The sequence below is a fragment of the Kryptolebias marmoratus genome, linkage group LG9 (genome assembly GCF_001649575.2).
Source record: "Kryptolebias marmoratus isolate JLee-2015 linkage group LG9, ASM164957v2, whole genome shotgun sequence".
Taxonomy (NCBI): domain Eukaryota; kingdom Metazoa; phylum Chordata; class Actinopteri; order Cyprinodontiformes; family Rivulidae; genus Kryptolebias; species Kryptolebias marmoratus.
The window spans coordinates 21,832,725-21,843,381 of record NC_051438.1 but is presented as its reverse complement, the minus strand read 5'-3'; the positions used below and the strand labels follow the sequence as shown (position 1 = coordinate 21,843,381).

The 10,657-nt window shown below is 40.2% G+C and overlaps 2 protein-coding genes across 6 annotated transcripts in view; one reads left to right on the top strand and one right to left on the bottom strand.

Annotated features, from left to right (window-relative positions):
- Nucleotides 1–10,530, top strand: part of ocrl (OCRL inositol polyphosphate-5-phosphatase) — a 24,605-nt gene extending 14,075 nt beyond the window's left edge. For 4 of the 5 annotated variants that reach the window (XM_017408326.3, XM_017408325.3, XM_037977544.1 and 1 more), the window contains 10 exons: nt 554–689; nt 857–967; nt 1,133–1,298; nt 1,722–1,957; nt 2,602–2,625; nt 7,176–7,295; nt 7,589–7,673; nt 8,353–8,480; nt 8,568–8,679; nt 8,789–10,530. In XM_017408326.3, coding sequence (XP_017263815.1) covers nt 554–689; nt 857–967; nt 1,133–1,298; nt 1,722–1,957; nt 2,602–2,625; nt 7,176–7,295; nt 7,589–7,673; nt 8,353–8,480; nt 8,568–8,679; nt 8,789–8,913 — 1,243 coding nt within the window. In that variant the 3' untranslated portion in view covers nt 8,914–10,530. The remainder of the gene's footprint in view (nt 1–553; nt 690–856; nt 968–1,132; nt 1,299–1,721; nt 1,958–2,601; nt 2,626–7,175; nt 7,296–7,588; nt 7,674–8,352; nt 8,481–8,567; nt 8,680–8,788) is intronic. The other variant, XM_017408327.3, reaches the window with a different exon arrangement.
- Nucleotides 3,043–5,751, bottom strand: LOC108231334 (E3 SUMO-protein ligase ZBED1-like). Its single transcript, XM_017408328.3, has 3 exons — nt 4,381–5,751; nt 4,122–4,272; nt 3,043–3,898 (listed from the first exon to the last, which is right to left on the bottom strand). The coding sequence occupies exons 1-3, from the start codon at nt 5,658–5,660 to the stop codon at nt 3,458–3,460; spliced, it is 1,872 nt and encodes a 623-aa protein (XP_017263817.1). The 5' UTR covers nt 5,661–5,751; the 3' UTR covers nt 3,043–3,457.
- Nucleotides 10,531–10,657: the final 127 nt, after the last annotated feature.

Here is a 10,657-nt window from a genome sequence, read left to right as displayed (position 1 = left end):
ATCCTCTTCGGGCTGTGCCCGGCCGGGCTCCATGGGTGAAAGCCCGGCCACCAGGCGCTCGCCAACGTGCCCCACCTCCAGGCCTGGCTCCAGAGTGGGGCCCCGGTGACCCGCGTCCGGGCGAGGGAACACTGTGTCCAATATTTATGTTCATCATAAGGGGTCGTAAAGACACTAGTTTTCAGTAATCAGTTGTGATTATTTTGTGAACAGTCTGTTAAAAGATTTCCAATCCTGTCCACATTTGGACGTGCCTTGCTCCTCTGTTAGCTATTTTCTCACATTAGACAGATGGGCAGTAATCAACAGGTGGCGGATTAAACCTGAGCGCTCAGATTTACTCTGATTTCTGTGAATTTAGCCACAGTTTTCACTTTCCATCGATGGAGTCCTACCTTTGCTTTGCTGACTGTTTGCTTGTATGTGGAGTCACGTACTACAGCCTTATCGCTACACTACACAGAGAGCCAGCAGTAGTGTGCTTATGTGTGTGTGTGTGTGTTTTATGTGCATGCCCTTGTCTTTTCCTTGAAACTCTATCTGTTTCCTGCAGTGGGAAATGCCGAGTCCCAGCTTGGTGTGACAGAATCTTGTGGAGGGGCAGCAGTGTCGAGCAGCTTAAATATCGAAGTCACATGGAAATGAAAACAAGTGACCACAAGCCCGTCAGCGCCCTCTTTAAGATAGGGGTAAGAAGCTATAAAGGTCGAACAAAAGATCCCAGATTGACTTATTTAGGCTGAGAAAATACGGGGCAATGCTTTTAATATAACCTGTAAGAAAATTCTGATTAACAATGATGAATGGAGATTTGTTTAAAGCTGATGAGTGTTGGTTCCTGTGTGTTTGGTTACAGGTGAAAGTCCCAGATGAGCAGCGCCGTAAAAAGGTGTTTGAGGAGATTGTTCGAGTAATGGACAGAATGGAGAACGACTTCCTGCCGTCTGTGTCTCTGAGCAACATAAATGTAATCAACTTTTCCTTATTGCTTCTAATCTGTGAGATAAAATCAGTAATTCCTCATAATCTGTTTGTTGTAACAGAGAAATTCTGTAGAGATTATATTTGTTTGAGAATTTCCTTCATGTTACTAAGCTGTGATTTATTTTTGCTTCTGTTCACATTTCTACAGTTCATGTTTCTGGATGTGAAGTTCAGGCAGCTTCAGAAGGAACGCTTCCTGATCAAAAACGACGGGCAGGTTCCCTGTCACTTCGCCTTCATCCCCAAACTCAACGACGCTCAGTACTGCAAATCTTGGCTGCGCGCTGAGCCCAGCGATGGATTCTTGGAGCCAAGTTAGTTATTTCCATCCATATTTTTACCTCCGGCAAAGAGGTTATGTTTGTCTGTCTGTCTGAGTACAAGATTACTCAAAAGGTTATGAACGGATTTTCAGGAAACAGCAAACATGGTACAAGGAACAAGTGATTAGGTTTTGGTGGTGGTCCGAATCTTTTAAAGGATTCCAAGTTTATTTTATGTTTTTAATTCACGGTGAGGATTAAACATGTATTATTTAAGAACATCTTAAACTGCTAGATGTGCCAAGTCTGCAACTGTGATGGTATCAGTTTTAATCAAGTATCTTGATGTGTCACACCTTTTTTTTTTCTTGCCTATATGGAAATATGGGCAAATAACAACATGCTTTAACATATTTTGTTCTAAATGTTGTTTTTAGTTTGCAGTGATCTGAACTTTCTTGTCTTCCTAAACAGATGAGACCCTTGAAATCTACCTGGAGGTGTACGTCAGTAAAGACTCCGTCGCGCTGCTGAACTCTGGGGAAGACAACATATACGATATTCTGGTGCTCCATTTGGACCGTGGCAAAGACTACTTCATCACCGTTAATGGCAACTACCTGCCCAGCTGCTTTGGCATATCGCTGGAGACGCTGTGCCGCATGAAGAAGCCGATCAGAGAGATCCCCATCGAAAAGCTCTGCGACCTGGTAAGAACAAACACTGTCAAACAAGGTAAAGACAATAAGATTAAGAAGTATATTTACCTCAAATTAGTTGAAACGGACCTATATGGAGCTTTACTCAGAATATTATGATATAATGTGGCAGCTGTTACTTACAGCCACTCATTACCTGAAACCTGAGCCAGGACACATGAAGGATTGTTCTTTTTCACAGTCACACATAAAGTCTATATTTAAAGGGTTTAAATATCTCAACTTGGGTATTTCTGGCCATGTGGGACTGAACAAACAAGGAAGTAGATAAAACATAGGAAGGGAGCTCCTAAAGAACAGGGAAGACTGACTCAGTTTGTGTCGTATTAATAAACTTCTCTTATCTTCACACGATCACCCCTCTCTGCTTCTATTGGGCTGTTTTCGACACTATCTTATCTGACTTTTGAATATATTTGTGCTACAATTCCTTCATTTCTACATGACCTAATCAGTAATCCTTACAGGGTTGATGATTTTGAATGCAAGAACAATATGTAATCAATCTGCTTTTCTTAATCTGTGTTTATACATGGTGTCATCGCTCTTCTTTCTGTGATTTTCTTTCACCCCTTCTTGCCTTGATCCTTCGTTTCCAATTCCTCGCTGTGGTTGTGGGCTGACTTCTTGCTCAGGGAGAGGACAGCTTCATGGAAAAGGTAAAATATTAACAGATGACGAGTTGCTATCGGGGTCGTTAGGAACAATGTTACTGCAGATATTCAGCTCCTGTGATTAAGCGTTTTATTTGTGCAGCAAATATAGAATTTTTTTTTTTCATTTATTATGTCAAATGAAGAAGTAAAGTTACCAATTTAGAAGTAAACAGATAATTTAAAGCCACTAACATACTTATAAATAACTGGGAAAGAGACATGTTAGTTTATCTTGATGTTAAGCCATATTTAAAAAGTTCTTTTAAAAACCATTTTTTAATAGTTTGGGTGTTGAGTAGGGCTGGGTATTGTTAGGAACCTCACGATTCGATTCGATTTCGATTATTGCTGTTGCGATTCGATTCGATTCGATTCGATATTGATTTAAAGTTGTGAAGACACAAATGATTTAAGATAATGTTGACATTTTTAAAATATTTATTTTCATACAAACTTCTGTAACATCACATTTCTGAGCATAGAAACAAACTTTTTTCTGCAATGTGCTTACAGTAGAAAACTGTTCTTAATAAACAATAAAAAATAAAGTGCATGTAAAATAAAATTAGGCATAACTTATCTCTTGAAGTCTAATATAAATAAAAATGCATTTCAATAACATCTGTGCATATTAGTGCAGATTTAAACACAAATCATAGGGTTGTATTCAACTGAATTGCACTGAAAACGTTTAGTGCTTGTAAACATTCTTAGCTTTTGAACATGTAGTGATTAACCTCTCATTTTTTAACATATCTTGAACTGAACTATAGTACTGTAGCCAGAAATAAAGAATTGTACTGTAACAGTACTGTTCTTCATTTCTGGTTACAGACTAAGTGGGCACGTGGAGATTCTTGTTCAGAAAAAGCAGCTGATCCACATGCTCAGGCTTCAATGCACTTCTCTGGGCTGTGACTATGTCACCTGCTGTGGAAAAGATCCTTTCAGCAGGTACACTACTGCCTGGGATGCAAAGGTACCTTTTAGCTTGGCATGACAACAAAGGGTATTCCCCCTCATGCTCTCTCCACCAGTTGAGTGGATTTGTGGAGAGTGGCAGTGGTTGCACCTCTTTGTAACGCACCACCTCATCCAATGCCTTGGTATCTGTGGTTCTGGACACTGCTACTGGAGTTGTATATGCGCTTCCAAAAAGATCAGCCAGAGCACAAGAGTCCCTTGCTTTCTTTGGTGATGGTCCAGAAGGGTCATCAACCGGCTCTCCCTGCTGTTCAATTGCCTCACGGTCTTCATCCATCAGCCCACTCTGTTGCTGCAAAAAAATAAGAAAATAATCGCATTGGAAAGAAGAGCTTTATCATTTCAAATAGCTCATTTAAAATGCATTGTAGGGCTAAATCATTAAAATAAAAAGTATATTAATTTGCCAGTGTTCAAATAATTGCAGACAAGATAGCATTCCATAAGACAACAAAACAAAACTATTCGGTGTGTATGTGACAGAATGCATTTTTTATTTATACTTTAGTACTTACTGAGCTTTTAACAGTGGCCAATTCTTTTGTGAGAGCTATAAGATGCGTGAACACTTCTTCTCGCTCATCATCATCTGACAGAAAAAGTAGGGCCTTAAACCTTGGGTCCAGGGCAGCAGCAATGGAGAGCTCATCCTTCAGACCCAGGTACCTTGAGAAAATTTTAAGTGACTTTGTGTACACCATAATCATTGTTTTTATAAATATTAATGACAAATTATTTAATTGTGTTGCAAAAAAGTTATATATATATTAATACCTTTTTTGGAGATCCCTGCACATAGCAATCTTCATTTCCTTCACCACTGCAGAGTCACTGGATGATGGTTGCATATCCTCTAGAAGTCTTTCTTTTAGAGGTGCAATGACAGACAGACTTGGGGTGCTTTCCTGAGACATCACCAAGGTGGCTTTCTTTAATGACTTCAGAGCCTGAGCAATATCCTCTGCTGCTGTAATGTCTGCCTCTGTAAGGGAGCATAGATCTTTTTCCTGCTTTCGCACTTCAGGTGCAAGTAATGCAGCAGAGACAGCTGGTTGTTGTTCCAAAAATCTCTCCAGCATATCTAAAGCGCTATTCCATCTTGTAGAGACATCAGTCAGTAACTTGTGTTGTGGGAGGTCCAACAACTTTTGATTCTTCTTGAGTGCATGACAGGCCAAAGTGCTGCGATGAAAAAAAGCAGAGATGCGCCTCACTCTGCCCAGAAGCCGTGTGACTGCAGGGGTTTTAAGAGCAGCCTGCGAAGCCAAGTTGAGCACATGGGCAAAGCAGCCAACATGCAATAGATCAGTGAGACCGACAGCAGCTAGCATGTTAGCCGCGTTGTCTGTAACAACAGCAGGCACTTTTCCGGTTATGCCCCATTCATTTATTGCCTCTGTCAACAAGTTTGCTATATTGCTACCTGTATGACTTCCATGAAGGGGCCTGGTCTGAAGCACATTTGACACCAATTCCCACTCGTCCGATATGAAATGAGAAGTGATGGTTACGTAGGGGTCGGTAGCTCTCGAGGTCCAGCCATCACACGTCAGAGCAACTCTTTCGGCCGACTTTAACGACTCCAAAACGTCTGTCTTCACCTCTGTATACAGTGACGGCACAGCGACTTCTGTCATGTATTTACGTGTTGGTATTGCGTAGCGTGGTTCGAGTATCTTTAGCATATTCTTAAAACCCTTGTTTTCAACAACACTGTACGGTCGTAGGTCCTTGCAAATAAACACGGCTACAGACTTTGTGATTTTTTGTGCGCGGGCAGAGCTTGACGGCAGTTTAGAGATGAATGATTTGTCGATTTGTGTCTGTTTGGAGTCAACAGGTTGTGCTTTTTGTAGCGCATCTGCGTGGTATCTGGTTAAGTGATTGCGCAGGTTTGTCGTGTTACTGCAGTACTTTAATTCTCTCTGGCACAGCTTACATACCACCTTGCTTTTGTCGACTTCTTGAGTTCCAGATTTAGACAGGAAAGCAAAATGAGCCCAAACATCTGACTTAAAAGTTGACGGAGTTAGCTTTCTACAGCTGCTCGCCATGACTGTTGTTATGCACTCAGGTGCTCAGCACAGTAACCAAACTCGCAGCGCCCCCAACGTGTCAGGAGGGGAATCGATTCTGAGGAGCCCCCTAATCAATTATGAATTTTGCATGAAATTATTGCAATGCATCGATTCTTCAATTATTTTACCCACCCCTAGTGTTGAGGATGGCAGGTTTTTACTGTGCTGCCAGATGAATGCGTGTCCATCATTTCTAAATACAAGACTTAAGTTCCTCTGGAGTCCGATCATTGCCTCAGGGATCAGATTTTACGCACATCTTACAGAGTTTTCTGTCTCATTTTTACACACAGACATTCCTGAAGACTCCCTGAATCTTTTAAACCAAGTATAGATGTTGATAAACAGACATTTTTGCCAAGTTTGCATGAAGAAGAAAAATTTTTTTTTAATTAATTAGTCATTTTTAAGGTGCTTTAGCTCGATGTTATTAGCTATGACCCATCTTTGCTTGACAAAATTAAGCATTTGCTTTTTTATTACTCAATCCTGACATCCTCACTAGTCACTAAATACTCTGCTGATTGTAGACATAAATAGTTTTCGTATTTTATAAGCTTTATTTTTGACTTCCTCCTTTTTTTAGCTGGCATCAGATTCTAGATGTTGTAAAATATTTCAAATTTAATAAAGTTGGTAACAGAGAACACTTGCTTCGATTTTTCTAAAAGCTGACATGAGCAGTCACAAAGCAGACCCTGTCTGTTGGCTTATTTATGCCTTTGTAAAAAAATAAATAAATAAAAAATGTAGTCATTAAATATCCGACGGTGGAGACACGAGTACAGTGAAAGTCAGTCACGTGTTAAATCTCATTTCACAGAAGATCACCCGTGTGGCTCAGCTTCCTCGTGCTCATCACTGAAGTATATGAGAGAAAATATGGTCTGTTCAGTTTAGACACTCTTATAAAGTCCCCCGAAAGTCAGTTTTTTCTGTTCACAACTTGTTACTGAAAAATAAAACCATAATTTATGAGTAAACTAAATAAAGACAAGCATGTTACTAATACACCCCAGCTTCTTTAGAATATAGCAGTTTTATTGAATTGATTGTAAATGTATCATCTGCGGGATAAATGCGGGTATAAATCACTGTAGAAGATTAGCGTTAAACAGAGTTTTACATTGCTCAGGCATATCGGCTCTGCAGTTTTACATGTTTTCACAAGCGGCTTCAGTAGCTGTGGTTATTTTTGGACCTCTGGTCCACTAGCAGAGACAAAAGGAACTTGATATCCAGTGGAACAGATAAACGACTCAGTTTTCAACCTGAAGACCTCCGAGATTAAAATGAACCTCTGTTTTTCCATCGCTAAGTTCAGATGTGTCATATGGACCCTTTTTAATACTTTTTTTTACTCTTTATTAAGTTGTTTAAATCTTGTTGTGAAATGATACTTTTGTTTTGATGAATATGTTTAGATTTGCTTTGAATAATTTTAAGTCTTTATTAGAGGTCTGCAAAATCTTCTAATTTTCTCCCGATTAGGAAAGAACTAAGATGAACTTTCTGCTGGCGGATGGAGCGAGTTCTGAGGACATACCTCTAAAGATTCCCAAAGAGGTGTGGATCCTGGTCAACCACCTCTTCACCAAGTCCTGTGACCAGGTAGGAAAGACTGATGAGACAGAATAAATGTTGACGGATATTAATGTAATTAGGATTGTCAGGTTGTGAAAGTGAGGCACGTAGCTTGTTGGGTCATAAGCATTTGTTACACAGAACTATTTTTGTATAGTAAAAGGAAAATTTCGAACACTTCCAACTTTGTGTGCTTTAGAATAAGGGTTGTGTAGACAGTTTCCTTAGTTAAAAAGTCATGATAAACGAATATTAAAACAATGCCACTTGAATTGTGTTGATGTTTGAACTGGTTTAAATGTTCCCTGCTTGTCTCCCAGGAGGACCTGTTCCAGACACCAGGATTACAAGAAGAGCTTCAGAGCATCATCGACTGTCTGGACACCAGCATCCCGGACTCCCTACGTATCCTCCACAACTCAGCATGATTTTATTACATCCTGATGGCAAAGATTAGGTTCAGTTAGAAACATACCCTGTCCATTCATGCATCCTGTAGGTGATTTGTTCGGACAACGAAAGGAACTAAATATACATAAAATGTACATTAAACTGTAACCTAAAGAAACTGATGACATTAAGTGATTTTTATAGCTTTCTTTGGGACAAAAAAAAAGAATCTGAGCAAATTGTTAGTATTCAGTTTCCGTAGATAACATTTTAAGGCACAAATAAAACCACCCAAAAGTAGAAAAAATGTGTAACATTGATTATATTTTCCCTGAAAGCCCAGCTGCAGGCTGATTTGCACAGAGCTGTCTGATCAAAAGCTTTTAAGTGTCATGAAGGGGCAATAAATACTTCAACTCACTTAATTCCTTTAATCTAAGTGGACCGCAGATGTCAGTGGAAAATGCAACAAACCTCATAGTTGAAATAAAATTTCAGTTCCTTAAGAAAAGCTCGACTGTATAAGTGTTGGGTATGGCTGATCAAAAAGTTCCTTGATTAAAAGCTTTCTCAGTAAATGCTGACAGATACAAAAAGACGTTTGCAGAAACGGCTTTAAAGATGCTAAAATACAACAATAAGTGTTGCGCTCTGTAAACTATAAACGGTTGTACTTCCCTGACTCTGCATGTAGCTGGCTGTAACCACTCTGTAGCTGAGGCTCTACTGATCTTCCTGGAGGCCCTGCCGGAGCCTGTTGTGTGTTACGAACTCTACCAACGGTGCCTGGACTGTTCTCATGACAGCCACCTCTGCAAACAGGTTTGGTGGTTTAGACCCAAACATATAGCCCAAAGTGCAGCGTTGAAGTGATTTGTGTCCAACCTGAGTGATCTCTGTGTTTACCAGCTGATCTCCCAGTTGCCCCGGGCTCACCGCAACGTGTTTCGCTATTTAATGGCCTTCCTGAGAGAACTTCTGAAGCACTCTCACAATAACAACCTGACAGCTAACCTCGTAGGTAAGAGACGAACCACCGTACTGCAGAGTGGGTCAGAGGTTTGTTAAATTGTATCAGTGTTTATATTGGTGTTGCTGAAACTCATTCTGTAAACGATCTTTTGTTTTAGCTACCCTCTTTGCCAGCCTCCTCATTCGACCGCCTCCCAACTTGGCGGGCAGGCAGACGTCACATGACCGGCAGAAAGCCATCAACTTCGTCCTGGGTTTCCTCATGGCCGGAGACGAGGAGTAGCTGAGGCTGAGGAGTCCTCACGTGTCACTGCAGCCGACCCGGACCTGAATCACACTGTTCAACCGCTCCGCTTTGTTTTTCTGTCACCTGCTGGAGGCCAGTGCAACTACGACTGACCCACTCTGACACCAGAGGTACCCAAGACTTAAGTTTGAACTTTCAGCAGGCGTCACATTGTCAGTCCTGACACGGAGTGACCCGTTTGCTGGATGTGGAAGCTTTTGGGAGAAGTTTGAACTGATGCCTATGCACTTTTCTCTTGACCTAAAGGATGTGTGCCTCCAGACCAGTCTTGTTATCAGCAGACACCTATCGCAGGTACTTATGCCAAAATAGCCCCTGAATGGTGAGAGGCGTGAATGTGAAAACACTATGAGGCCATGAAGGCTAAAAGAAAGATTTAATTACACTAAAGACTATAGGTAGATTGAATAATGTTTGTACAAGTATACTGTTCGAAGCCTGGAGTAGTTTAAAATGGGATTATTCGAGTTCTGTAAGATCTTTTTTGCTTTAGATAAATCATGACAATCATTTGTTGCTGTATTTTAGCTGAGGAGATCAATAAAATACCTTTGAGATTTATTAGTTAACATACCTGTAGTATTTTAACTGCTATTTATATATATTTTCCTCCAAGTTTGCACCATTTTAACATTGTTTTTCCTGTTTATTTTATTGCCGTTAAGTTTAATTTTGTACCTGCATTAGTTTAAAGAACACATTTTTATCACTTTGGTATCGAACTGTCTCTTGTGAATGTTTGCAGTGTTTTGTCAAATTCCTTCAAGTTAAAAAGGAAGTCTGTTAACACCCTAATCTCCTGGTTGACTGGGTTCGAGGGCAGATCCACCCTCTGAGGTTTTTGACGTCTGAAATGATGTAAATAGTGAAAGTTTTCTGTTCTGTCGGTGTGGTGCAGCTCTGTGATGGTGTCTACAGTTTGTCCGCCCTGATGGCGGCGTTGTTTATCTCTGTGTTTGTTTACGTCTCCTTCCTCACACGTGATCCATCTGAAAACTCTACTGTTTGTGTTTATTTTTATGTTTTTCTTTGTTTGACACTTCTGTGAAGCCGTGACACGTTCTGAGCGAAGCGCCTGGAAGTCCTGCAGCGTTTTTCGGGGGAGAAAACTGGGCGAGATGTTTCGTCTCGTCACTCAGCGTGTCTTTTCTCAGTTGTGCCACGGATGATTGCTTTTCTGCACTTGTTGCGAAACACACCGGGTTATAGAAAAGAGGAACTTCCCCGCTGTGTTTAATGGATACTTCCTCTTTAACAGTTTCACTCGACAGATGTCAAGATTAGTTTTCACAATCATGATAACTCATTTCCCCTGCTTGGCATACTTTATTGAATCCAGTAAAACCCAATAAGCTTTGTTTTCAGATTTATTGTGTTTTATATATGAATTCAGGAAATTCTCTCTGGAGTTTCTGATGCTCTAATTGCAGTTTTCTGTTTACTTGTGATCAACACTCAAAGTTTCTCTGTTTTTGAAGTTAAGATTTGCCAAAAAGGTGACTTGAGCTTGTAGAAAGAGCAAAGCATTTTTTTTTACCTTCGAAATATGGCTCTCATGACAAACAAAAGTATAATAAACAATCTTTTGTTTTAGTTCTTGTCTTATGCAACTGTATTAATTAAATTCATCGTTTTTGGTTTCCCGTCATAAAATTAAGGTACACTTGGAAGTACACAATGAAACGTGTTTTCAGCTTTACAGATCTTTTGGTACTTTTAA